The sequence below is a fragment of the Myotis yumanensis genome, unplaced genomic scaffold (genome assembly GCF_028538775.1).
Source record: "Myotis yumanensis isolate MYYU_CA2020_CCGP unplaced genomic scaffold, mMyoYum1.0.hap1 SCAF_8, whole genome shotgun sequence".
Taxonomy (NCBI): domain Eukaryota; kingdom Metazoa; phylum Chordata; class Mammalia; order Chiroptera; family Vespertilionidae; genus Myotis; species Myotis yumanensis.
In genome coordinates, this window is record NW_027223759.1 from 45,211,038 (window position 1) to 45,231,845 (window position 20,808).

Genomic DNA, 20,808 nt, shown 5'->3' on the forward strand with positions numbered 1-20,808 from the left:
CCTATGGCAGGGAGCGGAGGGAGGCAGGCTGAGGTCTTGGGTGTATCCGGAGGGTAGGTACTAGGGCCAACAGTGGCAGGGCAGACCCTGACCCTATCCTGTCAATAAACCTTAACCCCGACCTGCCAGGCCCCTGAGCTGGCTATTCTCTGTCTAGCCTCTTCTCTAATTGCTCTAAAAATGACTCTTCATTTATAAGTACCTTTGTGTAAACACCCCACAGGAACTGACAGTCATCAGAATTACCATACAGTTCCAGTTTTTAAGGCGAGCTACAAAAGTCTTTCATTGTGGTAGGACTCTGAAAACAATTTCAACTGTTGTGCACAACAATACTTATCACTCTTTTACCTTACTCTGCAGGTGACGTTAATTTGACTTTTAAAACTGTGTATAGTGAAATGTGAGATCTTTTGATTTGGTTATTTGAAAGTAAAGATGGAGAAGTGATTTCCGGTTCTCCACAGAGCCAGTCTGTTTCTCTTACTTCTGAGCGACCCAGGGAGATAAAGCAAAAGTCCTGCGCTTCTTCATCCATACCATGAAGCGTCCCTATAAATTCCAAAAGGACCGACACTTTTTACTTAAATATGGAAATCTAAACAAGCAAAAAATTAAACTGGGAAGGAGACAAGAAGAGGAATAAAGTTCTTAAAAAAATTTAAATCAGCCTTAGAGATTAGTATAAAACACAAAATTATTTTTAATGACTTGAGACTTAATTTTTTTCCTTTTTCTTTATAGTAGTACAAATTTTAAAACACATAATTTACTTAGGACTCCTTAGAAGCAATTCCCTAAACTATTATTTTTCTTCTACTGACAAAATGGGAAAACCAGTTATTGTCAATTTTATAAAAGAAAACCAATCTTGAATATTGCAAATCACAAACTCTCTTCTGATTGGGTGAAGATTAAAGTCTGCCATTTAAAGAATGGCTTATTTAAATAGCTCAAATTAAATAAACTATTATCTCTAGTGATTCACTACTAAATCCTGACAAAAGAAAGCGCCCCCCCCCCCTCAATTTTCCATAGTGCTTATCATCTTCCAAAATAGTCTGTGATTTACTCATTATATTTGTTTATTGCCTAGCAATGCAGGCTTCTTGAGGGTAAGGAATTTTGTCTGTTTTATTCACTGATGTACTCCAAATGGCTAGAACAGTGTCTGGCACATAGCAAACCCCCAATAAACAGTCTTAGAATTAATGAATAAAAAGTTGAAGAGATAAGGAAACACTCTTAAATAAGGCTATTTGTCTTGTTTCTACATATCTACCTTGTCTTATATTTCAGTATAATAAGCTATCTTATTGTGGGCATTAAAGAATATTACAATATGCTTTTTTTGTTGTTTTAATCAACTACCCCAAAGCTTTTTTCCTCCTTCACAGCACCAGTTAAAATGCAAGAAGGAAAAGCCTTGAGATTTCAGAGTTGAAGTAGACGTTAGAAACCACTTAAAACTGAGGTCTGTGCCTTCAAAAATTGCCAAGGAGCTTATTGAACATGCAGATTCCCAAGCCCTACTCCACACCTATTGACTCACAATACCCATGCTGCCTAGAAGGGAATAAGATAAACTGTTTAACCAAGGTTACAATACAGCACTAGATGTGTGATCAGGATGCTACTGGAACCAAGAGGTGGTACATACAAATCAAAGGGTACTTAAGCTGAATTCTACAGTTTGAGCAGAAATGTACTGTGAGATGAACATCAGTAGTGGTATATACATTTCACACAGAGAGCAGTCTCTGTATAATGTATAGGTGCTATAGCCTGAGGGAAGAGTGCCTATCACAAGGATTAGAGATGCAGTCTCAGAGACAAAATATAAAGAGCTTTGTGTTCTAAAATAAGGAGTTTAAATATTATTATTTTTGTTAATCCTCATCAAAGGATATTTTCCCATTGATTTTAGAGAGAGTGGGAGAGAGAGGAAAGATAGAGAGAAATATCTATGTGAGAGAAACGCATGAATTGGTTGCCTCCTGCACGTGCCCTGACCAGGGCTCCACCAGAAAGGAGCCTGCAACCAAGGTATGTGCCTTGACCGGAATCGCCAACTCTCTATCCACTGAGCCAAAACAGCTAGGGCTAAATTGTATCTTAAAGACAGGCGGAAGACATTAAAAATTTGGGCAAAGAAAAGTACTGATCATATTTAAATTTTAAATTAAAATCTCAAAAATTTGGGTGGGCTGGGTTAAGAGCAGATAAGAGGCAGGAAGGTAAAGAAAAAGGCTATTGTAGTACAGAAGGGGACAAGTGAGTGGGCCTGATTGGGAAGATGGAGAAGTCTAGCAATTACTTACCCCTTACTCTCCTCTCCCTAGGTCTCTGGCCTAGGAGCCTGGATGAATACTGGAGTTATTAACCCAAAAAGGGAAAAGAGGAGGCTTTTGGGCAAAGATGATGAGCTCTATATTGGACATGATGACACTGCAGTGGTTCTCAAAATGTGATTCTTCAGACTAGCATCACTTGGGAGCTCATTAGAAATACAAATTTGCCCCCAGCTGAGGGGCTCAGCTGGTTGGAGCATCGTCCCACACAGGAAAAAAAAAGAAAAAAAGTTTGTGGTTTGATTCCCAGTGGGAAACATACCTAGTTTTTGGGTTCGATCTCCAGTCATGGAGCATGTGGGTGGCAACCAATCAATGTTTCTCAGATTGATGTGATGTTTCTCTCTCTCTCTGAAATCAATGAAACATATCCTTGGGTGAGGATTAAAGAAAAAAAGAAGAAATACAAATTTGGAGAGTTGGGCGGAGCTTAGCTATTTTTCAACAAGTTCTAACACACACTGAAGTTTGTAACCACTGGGACAGCCTAATCTCTAGCTACAGAGGACAATTAACTTTGGGGAATATTATAGACAGATAGACAGACAGATAGATCAGAAAGTAGTGGCAGCTGAAGCCACAGGCTGCCAACTAAGTCACATGGTAAGTTACATCCAGAGCTGAAGTCACCATTCCTCATAGAGTCTTACGTTCCTACTTCTGCACTACTTGGAAGTATCTCTTAAGTGAGCCTCTTATTTCAGATAAAGGAAAGATTTATAATATAGTATCTTATTTGTTGAAGCTACCCTTCGAACCCTGACTGCAGTTCATTATTAGAGTCCTTATATTCTCATAAATTTGTCAGTAGTCATGAAGTCATCAATCACCTTTGCTATCTGTGACATGAAAGTTCCCCCTATTTCTCACACGCACATATTTTCTAATAACCTTTTTGTTTTTAAAACTTATCTGCTTTCATATCTTATTCATCACAGCAGATCACCTGTCTCTGTTCTTTTTTTTAAAAAATATGTTTTTATTGATTTTTAGAGAGAGAGGAAGGGAGAGGGTTAGAGAGAAACATCAATCGGCTGCCTCCTGCATGTACCTCTACTGGGGATCAAGCCCACAATCTGGGCATGTGCTCTCACTGGGAATCAAAATGGCAACCTTTTGGTTCCCGGGTGGATGCTCAGCTGCTGATCCACACCAGTGGAGCTATCTGCCTCTGTTCTTTTTTTAAAAAAAATATATTTTATTGATTTTTTTACAGAGAGGAAGGGAGAGAGATAGAGAGTTTGAAACATCCATGAGAGAGAAACATCAATCAGCTGCCAAATGCACACCCTCTCCTGGGGATGTGCCCGCAACCAAGGTACATGCCCTTGACCGGAATCGAACCTGGGACCCTTCAGTCTGCAGGCCTACGCTCTATCCACTGAGCCAAACTGGTTAGGGCTCTGCCTCTGTTCTTAATAAGCAGAGATAAGTTTACAGGACTCAGTTCCATCTATACTCCTGAATCTTCTCATTCCAAACATCACATCAAATGGCAATCAATGGTTCCTCCCCCAAATGACACTTCCTCTTATTCATGGACTATTCATAGACTGTCTTCAGTGTTGGGAAAAAGAGTTATTTGAAGATACATTCTCAATTAAATTTCTATGTTTCTCTTATATACAAGTAATGATGCTACTCTTGGCAAGATGGCTAAATTTCACTCATTTAGCAAGTAACCAGTTCTTACCCTCTATAGAAACCTGTATATTTACTGTGTGTGTGTGTGGGGGGGGGGGGGGGCGGGTATAAAAATTACTTATACATATTTCCTGCCCTAGCAGTCTTGATAATCCACTTACTAGTGTGATAAGGTTAGTGTGAAAACCATTACAAATATAACAGCTTGTGTCTCACAGTGAGTGACTATATAGGAAATGATGAACTCAGCATTCCATTCCAACCTTTACCTAATTATTTTCCATACTACAGAGCCTGTATAGCTAAGAACTACACTTCCCAGACTCTCTTACATGAGGGTTCTATATCTGAATGTCACTCTAACAATTAGATGCCTTGGTGGAAGATTTGAATGGGAAAGTGTAATGGAGTCCTCATTACTGTTGCTTTTACTATCCTTTTTCTACAGGTGAGCACAGGTGTGCAAATGTTAGGTTTTTCTGAGCAGCATTCTGGTGTCCCATAGCTTCATGAGTATTGAGTAGGGATAGCAGCTTAGCTCCCCTGGTGGGCCAGATCAGAAGAGCTGTTCCTGTAGGCTCAGACTACAGGCTGTTTCTTTAATCTCCCAACAACAAAGAACACCCAATTCCTAAAGTAAAGGTACTTCCACTTGAAATAGCTAGAATTACTTTAGTTTCCTGCAACTTAACCCCAATTGGGGTTCAAACAATTGATGTGAAAAAGAAAGGGAAGCCCTAACTGGTTTGGCTCAGTGGATAGAGCATCAGCCTGCAGACTGAAAGGTCCTGGGTTCGATTTTGGTCAAAGGCACATACCCAGGTTGCAGACTCGATCCCAGTAGGGGGCGTGCAGGAGGAAGTCAATGATTCTCATCATTGATACTTCTATCTCTTTCTCTCCTTTCCTCTCTGAAATCAATAAAAATATTTTTTTTAAAAAAAAAAAAGGAAGGGGAAGCAGAAAGATAAGATCACAATCATTAGGGAAGACCATGAGAGGACCTATAAAGAAGGTGGTGCTTGACATAGTCCTTGATATATATAGGATTTTGGCAAAAATGAAGGGCAAGGAAACAGCATACTAAGTTGAGGGTAAGGTATAAACAAAAATGAAGAATTATAACAAAATGGGTATCTCCCCACCTATTCCATTAAATAGCAACAGAAGATTGCCTAATTTAAAAAGATAAAAAATTTATATTGGTGTGTAAAAATCATCCTATTTATTTGTGTGTGTTTTTTAAATGGTAAACACTTTTTTTAAAAAAATATATTTTATTGATTTTTTACAGAGAGGAAGGGAGAGAGATAGAGAGTTAGAAACATCGATGAGAGAGAAACATCGATCAGCCGCCTCCTGCACATCTCCCACTGGGGATGTGCCCGCAACCAAGGTACATGCCCTTGACCGGAATCGAACCTGGGACCTTTCAGTCCGCAGGCCGACGCTCTATCCACTGAGCCAAACCGGTTTTGGCTAAATGGTAAACACTTAAGTTATCAAAATCCTGATACTGTACAGTTTTTTGGTTGGGATGAGCCACATTTAAAACATTCAATAGCCTGGCTGGTGCTGCTCAGTGGTTGAGCATCAACCTATGAACTAGGAGGTTGCAGCTGGGTTCCCAGTTAGGGCACATGCTGGGTTGGGTGCTCAATCTGGGGGGTAAGGAGGATGGTGTGTAGGAGGCAGCCAATTGATGATTCTCTCTCATCATTGATGTCTCTTTTTCTTTCTTTTTTTTTTTTGTTAATCCTCACCTGAGGATATTTTTCCACTGATTTTTAGAGAGGGTGGAAGGGAGGGGGAGACAGAGAGAGAGAGAAACATTGATGTGAGAGAGACACATCTATCGGTTGCCTCCAGCACTCACCCCAACTAGGGCCAGGGATTGAGCCTACAACCAAAGTATGTTCACGGAACCAGAGCCGAACCTGGGAACCTTCAGTCCATGGGCCTATCAGACTCTGGCTCATCGTTGATGTTTCTATCTCTTCTCTCCTCTCTGAAATCAATAAAAATATATTTAAATAAATAAATAAATAAATAAAACAATCAACATGCCAGCAAGCAGGCTGTGCTTCTGAATCAAATGACTACTCATTTGTGACATTCTAAAATAACCTCAATGTACTCTCCTATGGGTATATCTATTTGTGGTTTAACTTTTTTATAACAACACTTTTTGTTATAATATATTCACAAATCTGAAAAAAAATGCTTTGTCAGACTGTTCCCCAATGTTGCGCATGTGCGTGGTCACGGTCTGCCAAATTGAGCTGTTGTTTTGCTCTCTCCTTTCTCCTGTCTCTCACAAGTGACCTCTTTCACACGCACATTTATCTCTCTTGTTCCTCACCATACACAAACTCCTTCACCTCTTACCTACTTCCCACTCACATCTGTCTCTATGTATACTACCACCCCACTTCAAGTTCTTATACACTTATTTCCTTTTCAACTGATGTGGTCCTTTCCCCCTCTCTCTTCCATATTCCTTTGCTTTCAACTTTATCTTCCCTTAGACTCCTTGGCCCTCTTATCTCTCCTAGCACACGCTCCAACAACTGCTGCCCTGGGTCCTAGTTCTGGAGAGGGCTGTTGTCAGGAAATCTGCCAGGGTGGCTGAGGAGATAACTGGGGCAAGGGTGGGGGTGCCAATGCATGGATGCAGGGCACGAAGAGACCAGGTGGCCAGCCAGGGTTTCCCAGGCCTCTGTGGCAGAAGGGGGTGGGCCTGAACTAAAGAAGGGGGCCGCCAAAGCAGGGAACAGGCCAAGTCCTGCTGCTCGACAGCCGGAGTGCACACAGAAACGCTCTGTGGCCTGGATGGGGTCTGAGAGTTGCCAGTTGGACATTCTGACCCAAACAACCAATTAGGACATGTTCAAGGTCTGCTGAACAGAACAGTCTTTTAAACTAGGCTAAATCCCCTGTTAAGAGTTGCTGATTTTTCTCTCCCTAAATTTTCCAGATTTACAGTCCTAGTAAGAACTGCAAGACAAATCAGAAAAGGGTACTAAAAAATCTGACATACTATGAACATTAGAGTTAATATTCTTTGGAAACAAACCAGGTATCTGGTAAACACTGAGGGATCTAGTAGGTATGCTCGATGAGCATTTGTATTAGGAAGGAATTTAAGATCAAGGTCAGCAATAATTAACCCCTAGAGTGCCAGGAAGTGCGATCGCGCTCCTCCTGTCTCTCGCCAAAAGTGCCGGGAGCGCTATCAAAGCTTCGAAATGGCGTCCAGTTCTAAGTCTGCTTTTATTAGTGATGATGATATTGCTAAATATGTCAATGTAGAAAAGGTTCCCTTAAATTTTTGAATATGTAACTTCATTTACTTGCGATTCATAATTTTTTTTTCCTAAACTGCTGTATAATCAGCAAAAATGCCTTGGCAATTTTAACATAGTTCCTAGGATATTGGTTGGCACTTAAAGGGTTAATATGCATGCAGGAAGTCATCAACATTTAAGCATAAGCAATATGAGTCTCATTAAATCTTCAATCACTTCCTATTGCCTGAAGGAACTGGTGGTAGTCTAATGATTAAAGCAATAACATTAAAGTAGAAAACAATATTAGAAAATTAATCTGACCCTTGTGAAAGAAGCCAGCACAAGTACTAATCCACGTAAGCTGACTTCACATGACTCCTGGGCAGCTGTGACTTTCCTTTAACCTGTACTGTCTCCCTGTCCCCTAAGTTAGAAAGCCTTGCTGAAAGGTGACTGGCGAAAGAGATGGTCAAGGGCTTTCATTTTTTTAAATCTAGGTAATTGATAATCTTCCAGTGTTTTCCAACGTGCCATCACACTGCTATCTAGCTGTTTGTTGTCTCTCCCACTTACTGTGTCACCAGAGGACAGCCTCCCTACACCCCAGCCTTCTGCTGTGTTGCTCACTCACTTTTCCGATTGCAGTGCCCCAGAGCTCAGCAATGCCCTGAACAGCTACAAGTCACAGAGTATACAGTAGGGAAGAAATGACAGAAGACGAGGAGCTGTCTTTTGAAATAGCAATTCCTAGAGGGTTTGATTTTCACCAGCATTAGCCAGTTGACAGAGAGTATGACAAGGGTGTTCTTTTCATTCCTGACCTATTTCTGTTTGATCTTGTAGGAAAATCATAATCTCACTGATAACAGAGACAGAGTATATGATACTCCAAATTCCGAATTATCACAATCGTGAATAGGATAAATAAGTGTGATGTATAGACTCCAAATGTGAACAACAAAAGGACCTCAAAAGTTAATTTTCCTAAGTTAATATTTTACTAATAAACTTTCTCTTATGGGTGTGGTAAAAATTTTTAAAAATCATAGTCATATTACTAGTAGCTCTCCTTAGGAGGAAAAATAATTTTTTCTTTAAAAAATATATTTTTATTGATTTCAGAGAGGAAGGAAAAGGGAGAGACTGAAACATCAATGATGAGAAAGAATCACTGATTGGCTGTCTTCTGCATGCCCACTACTGGAGATCAAACCCTCAACCTGGGTATGTGCCCAGATCTGGAATCGAACTGTGACCTCCTGATTCATAAGTCGACGCTCAACCACTGAGGCACACCAGCTGGGCAGGAGGAAAAATAATTTTAAAAATGCCTACTCTTTCAATCTATAGTGAGACCATGAATAACTTTTACTTTCTTCTTTATACATCTCTATAATATCTTAATCCTACCAGTAGGAATAGTTATTAAGCTTATTATGTGTCATGCACTGTGCTGAGAGCTGCTGTGGTGGCCAGCCTCTAAGATGGTCCCGTGACCCAGCCTCCTGGTATTCACACCTGGTCTGCCACTGTGTACTGGTCTATGTGATCAAAGGCATATGGCAGGAGTGATGGGAAGTCACTTCTGAGATTTGGTTTAAAAAGACAGATTTCTGTCATAGGTACTCCAGTTCTCTCTCTTATTCTGAAAGAAGCAGACTGCCATGTTGTGAGCAGTCCTATGAAGAGACACAGGTGATAAGTGAAGTCTCCAGGAGGAAGTGAGGCCTGCCCAGAGCCATGGGAGTGCACTTGAAGCAGGGATGATTGCAGTTCCAGCCAACAGCTCAACTGCAACCTGATGGATCCTGAGCCAAAGGCACCCAGCTAAGCCGCACCCAGATTCCTGGCCCTCAGAAACTGTGACGTAATAAGTGTTTGCTGTTTGGGGTAATTTGTTACACAGCAATAGGTAGCTAGTACAGCGGCACAGGCATTATTTCTTTAATCCTCATAACAGCCCAATAAGGTAGGTATTTGTCTCATCCCGATTATAAAAGTGAAGAAACTAAAGCTTATATGGGTCAACATGTACAAGGTTCTACAACTAGTAAGCAGCAACATCAAGATTCAAACTAAACGAGGCTGACTTGAAAACCCACATTCTTAGTCACTGTTATAGTTTTCCTCGTATTACTTTTGTAAGAAGAAAATATATTTTTAATTAAGTATTTTCATTCCAAGAAAAAGAAATTCCGACTCTTCCTTCACTCCTGGTCTCAGAAGTAGAGACAGTCTCCCCACTTCCAAGGGAAATTTTTCCCCTTCTCCTCCTCCTGTTCCTTTCCACATTTCAGATCTGTTCTCTCTCCTGAAAGGCCCCCATCTCCAGGATTTCCAGTGGTCCTTATTCCTCACCAGTTTCCTTCCTTCCCTCCTCTTGTAAACATAGTCAGGGCCTCTATTTAAAAACAAATAAAAATATGTCCACACAAATCTTGCACCCAAATGACCTCAGCAGCATTATTCAGAAGAGCCAAAGAGTGGAAATAGCCCAAATGTCCAACAGTTGATGAATGGGTAAATAAAATGTGGTATATCCATACAGTAAAATTATTTGGCAATAAAAAGGGATGAGGTACTGATATGTACTACAGTGTGGATGAACCTTGTAAATATCACACTAAGTAAAAGAAGCCAGTCACAAAAGACCACATATTGTGCAATTCCGTTTATTTGAAATGTTCAGAACAGGAAACCTAGAGACAGAAAGTAGATTAGTAGTTACCGAGGACTGAAGGCTGATGGGGACTGGGGGAGGGGGGTCTTGGGGAGTGACTGCTATTGGGTGAAAAGTTTATTTTTGGAGCGATGAAAATGTAAAATTGATTGTGGTGATGGTTGCACAACTCTGTGACTATACAAAACACCAGCAAATTGTGTAATTTAAATAGGTGAATTGTATGGTCTATGAATTATATCTCGGCAAGGTTTTAAAAGAAAAAACACCTCTATACTTCTTACAGCCACCACCAACTATCACTTTTCATCTATTCCTTCCACTGCTAAAATTTTGGTCTGAGTCACTGGAACTTCCTAGTGGCCAAATTCACTGACTTTTACTGAGTCATCGCCAAATTTCCTCCTGAGCCTCTTCCCCTGATTAGGCTCTTCATTTCTTCCAATGCCTTTTCTTCAGCTTTGGCAGCTCCTCTCCTTCGTCAAGTCACTTTCCAACCATCAGGTCCTGATTACTTCTCCTCTGCATAATTCTTCTTACACCTCTCCCTTTCCACCCACAGTCACTGTACCAGTTCAGGCCTCTATCACTTTGTTTCTGCTTCTACCTCCTATCTGACTACAATGGCTTTCCCTCTCCAATATATCCAGAACTCCAAACAGCAGCAGATTAAAATGGAGATACCATTTTACTTTTTTGTCCAAAACCTTCATTGGTCTCTGCCGCCTATAAGATAATCCCTAAGCTGGCCTTCAAGGTTCTCCACGACCTCACCCTTAACCTGTAATATCAATCTTCATTTCTATACTCGCCCCCCCCCCCCGCAACAAAACTCTCAGCTGCAGCCAAACCCTCCAAACATGTCTTGGCTTTTTTTTGTATCCACATGGTTTTCCCACCTCTGCCCCCTCCCCCACTGCTCAGCCTCTTTACAGCCAACACTACTCATCCTTCGAAGTCCAATTCAATTCCCATTTCTTCTGTGAAGTGATCACTCCAGCCCCAAATTACCTTTTCTTCCTCTTATTCCAAGAGCACAATTATACTGCTTTGTATTGTTATATGTATTAGGCTTCTTTCTCCAATGAAACTAAGAACTATATAACCCAGTTCAGAAGTCACCTCCATCATGAAACTCCAGACTAGCCCCAAACCCTCCAGTTCTCTCCTCATTACCACTATACCTGTGCTTTGACCTTGCTGGGAATTCTCATCTTAGAACAATTCCTTCCCCCACCCAAACTAGCCTCTTCTCTTTTTACTTATATGCTCTGGATTATTCGTTGTAATAATAATAATAATGGACCCAGGAAGGCGGGGGTGGGGGTGGGGGTGGGTGGAGGGGTAAGAGATCAACCAAAGGACTTGTATGCATGCATGAGCATAACCAGTGTACACAGACAGGGGGGTGGGGGCAGCCGGGGAGTGGTCAATGGGGGAAAAAAGGAGACTTATGTAATACTTTAAACAATAAAGAATTTAAATTTAAAAAATAAACAATAATAATGGACCCAGAAACAAACAATATAGACAAGGTCATGTCCTTAGAAAACTTCCAGCCTAGGCTTGACTCTAGAATTCATTAATTTAATCCCCCTCTTGCCAACCCCTCCCGTTCCCTTACTTACTCCCTCATCTTTCCAGTGCACCCATCTAGAAAATTCCAATCAATCCAACTTCCCCCACTCTTTTACACACACAGAGGATGCCCATTTGGAGAAAATCACACAGTGGCAATGAATGGGGCCACTACAAATACACTGTCTCTAATTTCACTTGGATCTTAACAGTGTGGGGCAGTCCTTCTATTATCCTTTATCAGCTTTTTCTCCTCTTTACCAATCTCTTACCTTCTTTCATCTCCAATCTCTGCAGAAATGTACAGAAAGAGATAGAAGTCGAGCTTCTTCAACTTTCTGTCCTTTCTCCGACATGAAAAACTGTCTACATGCACATCTATCATTTCCTTCAACCCTAAGGGGGCAGGAGTCTGATATCTCCACCCGTTCTCACACACAGGCCTCAGCTGTCCCAGTCAAGTGGTCCCCAAGTCCTGTATATTCTACTATCAAAAGTAGCTAGCTTCAACTTCTTATCTTCCATGGCTACATTGCTTAAACTCCAAGCACTTTTTATTATTATTATTATTTCTTCCCTTCCCCCATTCCAACCTCTTTTCCCCCTAATAATCTCTAATAAATCTGACTCACAATTCAAATTACTTGGAATTAAATTCTCACAGATGCCAAAAAAAGGTATGAAGTAGTAAAATTACCTTAAATTATTCTTGGGAATAGATGGAAGATGAGAGAAAGAGAAGTAGCGAAAGACAGAGAGATAGAGATAGAGAGAGAGAGAGAGAAAGAGAGAGAGAGAGGAAGAAAGAAAGGAATACAGGTACTATCTTGGTCTGTCATGTGAAGATAACCGACATTTTGAGATAATAAATCTTTAGGCTTGCCATATAACTTTTGTACACAAATATTTCTATAGGGGGTTCCATTCTGAAAGGTTTTTCATTCACATTATGTGCAGATACTGTGCTTACTAAAAGGCTCTTGTCACCTTATCTTTTGGTTCCAAGAGACTGATCTGTCCTTTCCAATGTCACTACTCATAGTTTCTACCCATCCCTTAGTCCATTATAGAAGAGAACAAGTCTTAACAGCCTCTCAATTCTGTATGTTTTTAATGAGTTTAACTTCAAACCAGGTACTGTGCTTGTTAAGAAAAACAGATAGGACACAGCTCATCAATAATTAACAATTTAGTTAGGAGTGCAATAGTGAGAAAAGGTTGGAAATTAATATATATATACAGGGCATACTGTTACTAAAGCTACAATGAGCTGGAGAATCGTGAGGAATACTTTATGCCCGTCTTAAGAGGTTAAGAAATGTCTTCTTCCCATTTTCCAGGAGGAAAAGATGCACATAGATGTTGATAAATGTTGGCACATAAAGACTTATAGTAGCCTGGCTGGCATGGCTCAGTGGTTGATCACTGACCTCTGAACCAGGAAATCAAGGTTCAATTCCTGGTCGGGGCACATGCCTGAGCTTCGGGCTAGATCCCCAGTGTGGGGTGTGCAGGAGGCAGCCGGTCAGTAGTTCTCTCTCACCATTGTTGTTTCTCTATCTCTCTCCCTTCCTCTCTGAAATCAATTAAAAAACACACAAACAAAACAACTTATAGTAGATTGAGGTAGATCACTCTAAATGGGTGAAAGGGAAGAGAAAGAGGAGCCTTCATGACCTTACTCTTCATTTTCAACCGAGGGGAAAGGAGAGGTGGAGAGCAGGTGGTACAGGACACTTGTCTGTAATTTAAAACTCGCTATGAATACTCCATAAAGGGGGCCTTTCCCCATCCCTTCCTAATGACACGTTTTCCCGTCCTCTTCTAATGAGAAGCTCCCTTTCTCAGTTGTTGCAGCATTGTGGGGTATGGTGGGATGGGTTATAGCAAGGTCCTCAAACTACGGCCCGCGGGCCACATGCAAATACAAATATTGTATTTGTTCCCGTTTTGTTTTTTTACTTCAAAATAAGATATGTGCAGTGTGCATAGGAATTTGTTCATAGTTTTTTTTTAAACTATAGTCCGGCCCTCCAATGGTCTGAGGGACAGTGAACTGGCCCCCTGTTTAAAAAGTTTGAGGACCCCTGGGTTATAGGAACCAATAACCAGGCCTGGCTTCCCTAGAGCAGCTTTTTCTGACTGTCTGAGCCACCATTTGTCAACAGCATAAGTGACAAAAGATATTAATATGCTATTTCTGTAATCTGCAAAGAGATCATCTATATCTATATCTATATCTATGTCTATCTATATCTGTGTGTGTGCTTTGCCTCCTCCTTTACCTTGACCATCTCCCCAGATCCTCTTCACCATTCCCTGCAGTGCACAAAAAAGAAGTCTAGCTGCCATTATTTCTTGTGGAAAGAGGAAACGGAGAAGTAACTTGATTAGTAAACAGAGTCTGGACTGGAGCCCAGATCTTCAGCAATGTAAATTGGTGCTCTTTTCACAAGGCTGCACTCTCATGCTGACCTCCACTCTTCCATTCAACCAGTTCAAGACACTGCCCCTCACCTTCCCCTGACACATCTCTCACCCCAATCCTCCTCTGGCCCCTCTCAGCTCCACCAACACTGAAATACGGAGGTTTACCGGCCTAGCAACCTCCTTCCTCTTTAAAAACATTCTCCTCTTTGCTTTACACACACACACACACACACACGCACGCACGCACACGCACACGCACAAGCACACGCATCATGCTTGTCCTGCCTCACCTGAGCTTTGCACGCTGATTTCTATGGAGAGACCATGCCACGCAGTGCAGAGAAATTAGCCTTAAAAAAATGAGTCATGTTCAAATGCCCATTTTGCCTCTTACAATCTGTGTGTCTCGTCACACTACTTAACCTCTGTCTCACTTCTATCATCTGCAAACAGGGAATGATGCCCATGTACTGGGTTCTATACCGCAGCTGGCTTATGTAATGTAGTTAACAGTGTCATGTACTATAGTAACTATAAGGTACTTAATGCACGCGGTTATTTACTATAAAAGTAGTATTTACCTCGCAGGACTTATTCCCACAGCCTGACCCCTGAAGTAGTCAGTCTCTCAAAGCGTTTAAGTTCTCCCGCTCCGCGTCCTGAAACAACTTCCTACTTCCTTCTAACAAAGATTCAGAAACTAGTTCAAATCCAACGGAGATTTCCCGAATTCAGCTGCAGAAGTATCCGTACATTTACTAAATTTTCACACACACACACACACACACACACAAGGGTCACACACGCTGAAAGCTCCCCAGACATAACTTCTCCTCTTCTTCACCGTAAGTCCCTGGAAGCACATCCCCATTTTGCAATCCCCCCAGGACGCGTGGCATCTCGCCGACAGGCACAAGCGAGCCTTCTCTGCGGCACCGCGGCGCCCGGCGCGTTTCAGCCGCCGCAGGTGCACCGCCCGGAGCGAGCACGTTCGCTGCGCTAGTCACCCCACCGAGGGGGGAGGAAACCGCACACAACGTCCCTACACCCCGAGGCGTGGTGCGCGGAGAGGCCACGCCGTGACGCGCTGTCAGCGAGCGACTAGCGAACGCGTGGGTCGCCTGTCCCTGCGGCGTGTCCATGTGTCACCGCGTGTGCCTGTGCGGAGCCGCAGAACTGAACGCACATTCGTGGGCGCCGCGACGTCGGAGCGCGAATGTGGGTCCCTCTGAACCCGAGTGACCGGCGAAGGAGCGACGCCGCCGCGAAGCCCCGCAGGGCTGCCCCGCAGGTGCTTACCTCTGCGGACGAGCAGGTGGACGCCGCTGGGCGCCGCCATGTTGGCGCGGGTCACGTGACCGCTCGCGCCCCGCCCCGCCCGCCGGAGCCGTCCAGGCGCAGCCCTGCGGGAAACTGGCGGCGCCGAGACCGCCCGGGGGAGCGCGCGTGCGCGCGGGGTCCTGACTGCGGGAGCCCGGGCGGCGGAGCGGGTACGGCCCGGGGCGGCCAGGGAGCCCGCGTCCGACTGAGCCCGCTCCCGCCGCGAGAGGCGGGCTCCAGCCGCGGTTCGCGCGCTCGCGCTGAGCCCGGCACCCAGGTGGGATGGAAGAAGCCTATCAGGTAAGCGTGGCATCCAGTATTTGTAGCATCAACATTTGGGTGCATGGAGACCTGAAGTTGGGAGGAAAAAATCAAGCACAATCGAGCGTTCAACTTAGCACTTTGTTTTGTTTGCCACTTCGTTGCGAATTATTTCCCTGGCGAATTAAATTAAATTATTACTCCCTTCGAAGGTAAAATTTGCTTCCAAGTCGCCAGCTGCCCCTTCGCAGTCCCATAATCTACATTATTCAACGGAGACTCCAGGCAAGACAGGATTTATGTGCAGCTGCAAAATCTGTTCTGGGCATGTTTAGGGGACTTCTCATTTCCCAAGGACACCCCCCACTTAGCTGTATTAACTGGAGACTTAATCCTACATTTGACTTTTAAGAATGAGAGGATGACGTCTGCCAATTGCGCTGCTGAAAGATGCAGCCTACAGAAGGCCAGTTGTGAGTCAAGGGAGGGAGCTGATGCATCCCTAGTGATGACAGTGCCCATTTGTAGCAAATTCACTTTTCCTCTTATTTGCGTTCTGGGGCAGATTCCATCCTGTTATGGACCAGGTATCATTCATCTTGGTAGTCTGGTGCCCAGCAAAGAACTGATATGCAAGGAGTATCTGGTGAAGGAATTGAACTCTCCATGGAACCTGTCAAACCAAGAATGTAACAGTTTCTTGGACTTTAAATGCAATGAAGACTGATAAGGATTCTTGGTAAATGTGTTTCCTAATTAATTTTTAACGATTTAATTTAATTATACACTCAGTGAAAAATCCAGACAATTCAAAAATGAGTAAAGGAAAAAGTGCAGTCCCCTTCCTCACCCTGTCTGCACTCCACAATCCCACTCTGCAGATGCAACCCCAGTGTGCATCATTCCAGGCCTTTTACAGGCAAATATTTGTAAATATTTTAAATGGATTCACAGACTTACTGTTGCAACTTGTTTTTTTTCCCCTTCATCATAAACATCAAATCTCAGAACACTCGGCTCATTCTTTTTAATGACTACATAGTTCTGATATTTTTACTTTTTAAAGAGAGTGAACTTTGGCCCTGGCAGGTGTGGCTCAGTCTGTTGGAGCTTTGTTCTGTACACCAAAAGGTCACAGGTTAGATTCCCTGTCAGGACACTTATCCAGGTTGTGGGTTCCATTCTGTCTGCCGTGTAGGAGGCAACTGATTGATGTTTCACTCTCACATCCATGTTTCTCTCTCTGTGTCTGTCTATCTCTCCCTCACTGCCTCCCTCCCTCTCTCAAATCAATAAAATCTTGTTCTTGGGCAAGGATTAAAAAAAAAAGAGAGAGAATGATTTTTTTTGGCAGTTTGTTAGAGTCACATGCTGTACTCTTTGGTGACCCAGTTTTGGGTGCTTTTGGGTCACCTTGAAAGATAAAGAGAAATAATGTTCTCCACTGAGGTAAATAAGATGTATGGGATGAGAATGAAAAGTGCCCCTACAGGTTACTTCAATGCCCACCTTTTTCAAACCCAGGTCAATTTCAGGGAGAGATTTTTTGAAGATGGTAAACAAAGGAGCCTGAGAGTTAGCAGGACACAGAATCTCAGGAAGTGTGCAGAAAAAAGAAACCCAAAATCCCTAGTGAAAGGTCAGAAGGCATTAAGCCCAATTTCAAACATCTGAAACAGAACACATGTTCACATGATTTAGTTCAGCCAACCTGGGGAAAGCCATTGCAGAATTTATTCCTCTGCGACTAAAAGGACAAGGAAAAGGAAACACGGTGAGGACTCTGGTGGTACCACCATGGTGGAATCCCCAATTAGGTCAGCATAGGAGTGGCTGTATCAGATGAGTGAGAAATGAAGCAGGTAGTAACTTGCATAGTTCATCCACAGATTCTTAATTTGGTTTCTTTCATACCACATCTTTCTGCTATTATAGAAGGATTAAAAGCTGCCAGCATGTGTCCTAAATCACCAATTTATGAGATATATGCATACTGGCCAATAGGATAAAGGGCTAGCCCACTGATAATCCGGGACCTCTTGCAATGCTAATATTCTGTGGTCCTGGGTTTACAGGGCATTAGGCTTTCATCTAGATGAGTAACCATTAGTGACTCACGATTCCATGTCTGCCCATCTTCCCACCTGTGAAATGAAAGTTAATTATATTGTGGTACCTCACTGATTTGAACTCTCTCCATTATTCAGAGTTTGTACTTGAGTTTCCTGAGTAAAAGTTGAATAATTTTTCAAAACCAGGGTTCAAGAAATAAAGGATAACTTCTCAATACCTTCATTTTTTTGTGTCCAAAAATTCATTCTTCAATGATAAAATATGTTTATTGTGATTAATCATTGTTTTATAGGCCTTTTACCTAGGTTTTTAAAAGATCATGTCTTGCTGTAGCCGGTTTAGCTCAGTGGATAGAGCATCGGTCTGCGGACTGAAGGGTCCTGGGTTCGATTCCGGTCAAGGGCATGTACCTTGGTTTCGGGCACATCCCCAGTGGGGGGTGTGCAGGAGGCGGCTGATCGATGTTTCTCTCTCATTGATGTTTCTAGCTTTCTATCCCTCTCCCTTCCTCTCTGTAAAAAATCAATAAAATATATAAATAAATAAAAAAGACCATGTCTTATTAGAATTTTTAAAAAATATTTGTATTATTTTTTTATAAAAGAAATATATCAAAAATAAGTTCTGATACTTATGTTTTTGAAAAGTCAGTCTTACCTTTCTCCTTCTACTTAGTAATATTTTATTATAGACTTATACCATATAACTTTTTCAAAAGTTGTATATAGTTTGTGATAATATTTAAATTATATCGGTATCTGTAATGTATGTATTGAATTTGTAATTCACATTTGCATTTTTAAATGCTCTAGGGGATTATGTGACATTAAATTTTTTGAAAATAAATTTTGCTTTGTAATACATTTTGTAACTTGTTTTGCAAGTTTAAATTTTAAATACTCATTAGGATTACCTGTAGTGCAAGATACTTAAAAACATAGTAAGCCCTAATCGGTTTGGCTCAGTGGATAGAGTGTCGGCCTGCAGACTGAAAGGTCCCAGGTTCGATTCTGGTCAAGGGCATGTACCTTGGTTGCGGGCACATCCCCAGTAGGGGGTGTGCAGGAGGCAGCTGATTGATGTTTGTCTCTCATCGATGTTTCTAGCTCTCTATCCCTCTCTCTTCCTCTCTGTAAAAAGTCAATAAAATATATTTAAAAAAAACATAGTAAGGTGCTTACATATCTATAGAAGAAAGTTATTTATGAACATGTAAAACTAACTGAAAAAATGTGGTGTTTTTTACTGGGCACAGAGCAGGTTCTATGTAGTCTAGCCTTCATTCACCATTCCTGAGCTTGTGCATCAGTTTTGCCATCTGAATCAGAAAAAGTAGCTTTTTTATTTGATTTCAGGATCATTTCTTAGCATTTTACTCTATAGCTTGAGAAGAGTATTTCCAAAACTGCCCTCTAGTTTGTTAAATTTTAGTATGAGGAAATACTTTTATTTATTTACATGTGTTAAGTCAAATATTCTTTCCAGGAACTAGGAGTTCTGCATAAATATCATCTGTGCATACAACAGGGACCCCTCTTTGTAGCTGAGTAGACTCCTTTAAAGTTAGGGCCTAGCTTCAAATTATTATATGTTCAAGCAAAAAGTTTCTGGGGCACTCTTTTAGCCAACTTGCGTGCAGAATGTCATTTCCAATACCAGTCATTTGAGACAATAATGGATATGTTACTGGTAATCTAGGGATGTCCTTAGAAAAAATGTGTAAATGCTCCATGTTTTTTTAGGAAAAGTAATGCTATATGCAAGGCAGTTGTGAAATCATGTGATTTCTCCGTGTGCTTGTACTCTTTCCTGGATTTGTAGTTGCCTAGAGGGACCCCTGATAAGGGCAGAGGGATTTAGTTGTGTGACCCTCATGCCCCTCCCATTTTTTGCCTAATGACATTTTCTCAAATAAACTTTAAGTCCCACTCCCTTCTAACAAGATTGCTCTACCAGAGCCCCTCCTATATTGAAAATCTGAAGATTTCAGGGACCTGTAGCCATGTATAGACCTAATCCAAATTAGCAGTCTGTCATGGTAAGCAGAGTGGAATGGGACCAGACAGGGCTAACATTGCCCCAAGGGAGTAGTTGTTCTCAGGCCCAGTCTGGCTCGTTTTTGTTTTTTTCAAGCTGGTTCAACCCCTGGGCTTGAAATATATTATGGGAGATTGTAAAGCAGAAATCATGCTGCAGCAACAGCCTAGTCACTGTTGGAGCAGTTGCCTACCTGGAATGGTTGGCAGGGATCAAGGGAGGGAAGGTATGGGAAGGTTATTGGGAAAAGGCGGTGGATGGTCCCAAACACTGCTTGCTTTAGTCAGAGATGGCTTGGGAAATCTACAGGCTTGAGGGACAAGGCTTCCCCGACCTCATCTCTTGGAACTGGCTCTGCGGGAAGTTGGATTAAAGCAGAAGTGTGCATTTGCCCCATGAAATTTAAATAAGAATGTATACCATTAGCTACTGCCATCTATTCTCAGTAATCCCTGGGAAAGTAGCACCTGCTTATACACTTCTGGAGAAAGAAGAACCTATTCAGAGTAAGGAAGAATGGCAGAAAGTTTCTAAAAGACTCTAGTGATCAATCAGCCAATCAATAAATAACTTAAGTGCCCACACTAGGCTCCAAGGAGATATGATACTATTTTTGTTCTTAGAAGCTAATTAGAAAGCTGAGACTGATATGCTCATAAGATTGCCCATAGAGAAAAACTGAAATCCCATAGGAGCACTGCCAGGAGTGAGGGGCTCACAGATTCTAACTACCTCTGGATGCTGAGAACTGAGAAAAATGCTGAACTCTAATTATATAAGTTCCCAGGAAATTGCACCTGTTTAATCTCCTTTACTTTCTGCAAAGATGAAGGTGAGAGAAAGGGAAATGTGTTTCTTTTAAGCACCTTCAGTACACACTTACAAAAGAAGAGAAAGGAAAAGGCTCTCGCTCTTGTTGGAATTGTTTTTAAAGTGTTTTGTTTTTTTTTTCTGTTTACACATGTCTGTAATATGTGCTCTTTAAAAACATTTTGCCATGGCTGGGTGGCTGTCGGTTGGAACTTCATCCCCTACACCAAAAGGTTGTGGGTTCAATTCCCGGTCAGAGCACATACCTAGGTTATGGGTTCGATTCCTGGTCAGAGCGCATATGTGAGGCAGAAGATCAGTGTTTCTCACGTTA

The 20,808-nt window shown here is 42.0% G+C and overlaps 2 protein-coding genes across 3 annotated transcripts in view; one reads left to right on the forward strand and one right to left on the reverse strand.

The window, feature by feature from the left end:
- The window catches only part of METAP1D (methionyl aminopeptidase type 1D, mitochondrial), a 74,208-nt gene extending 58,886 nt beyond the window's left edge, over positions 1 to 15,322 (reverse strand). For both annotated transcript variants that reach the window (XM_070422754.1, XM_070422752.1), the window contains exon 1: positions 15,273 to 15,322. In XM_070422754.1, coding sequence (XP_070278855.1) covers positions 15,273 to 15,312 — 40 coding nt within the window. In that variant the 5' untranslated portion in view covers positions 15,313 to 15,322. The remainder of the gene's footprint in view (positions 1 to 15,272) is intronic.
- A 141-nt stretch (positions 15,323 to 15,463) lies between these two features.
- SLC25A12 (solute carrier family 25 member 12) overlaps positions 15,464 to 20,808 on the forward strand; it is a 167,860-nt gene continuing 162,515 nt past the window's right edge. Inside the window, exon 1 of the mRNA XM_070422756.1 lies at positions 15,464 to 15,593. Within this exon, the coding sequence (XP_070278857.1) occupies positions 15,576 to 15,593 (18 nt within the window). The 5' untranslated portion in view covers positions 15,464 to 15,575. The remainder of the gene's footprint in view (positions 15,594 to 20,808) is intronic.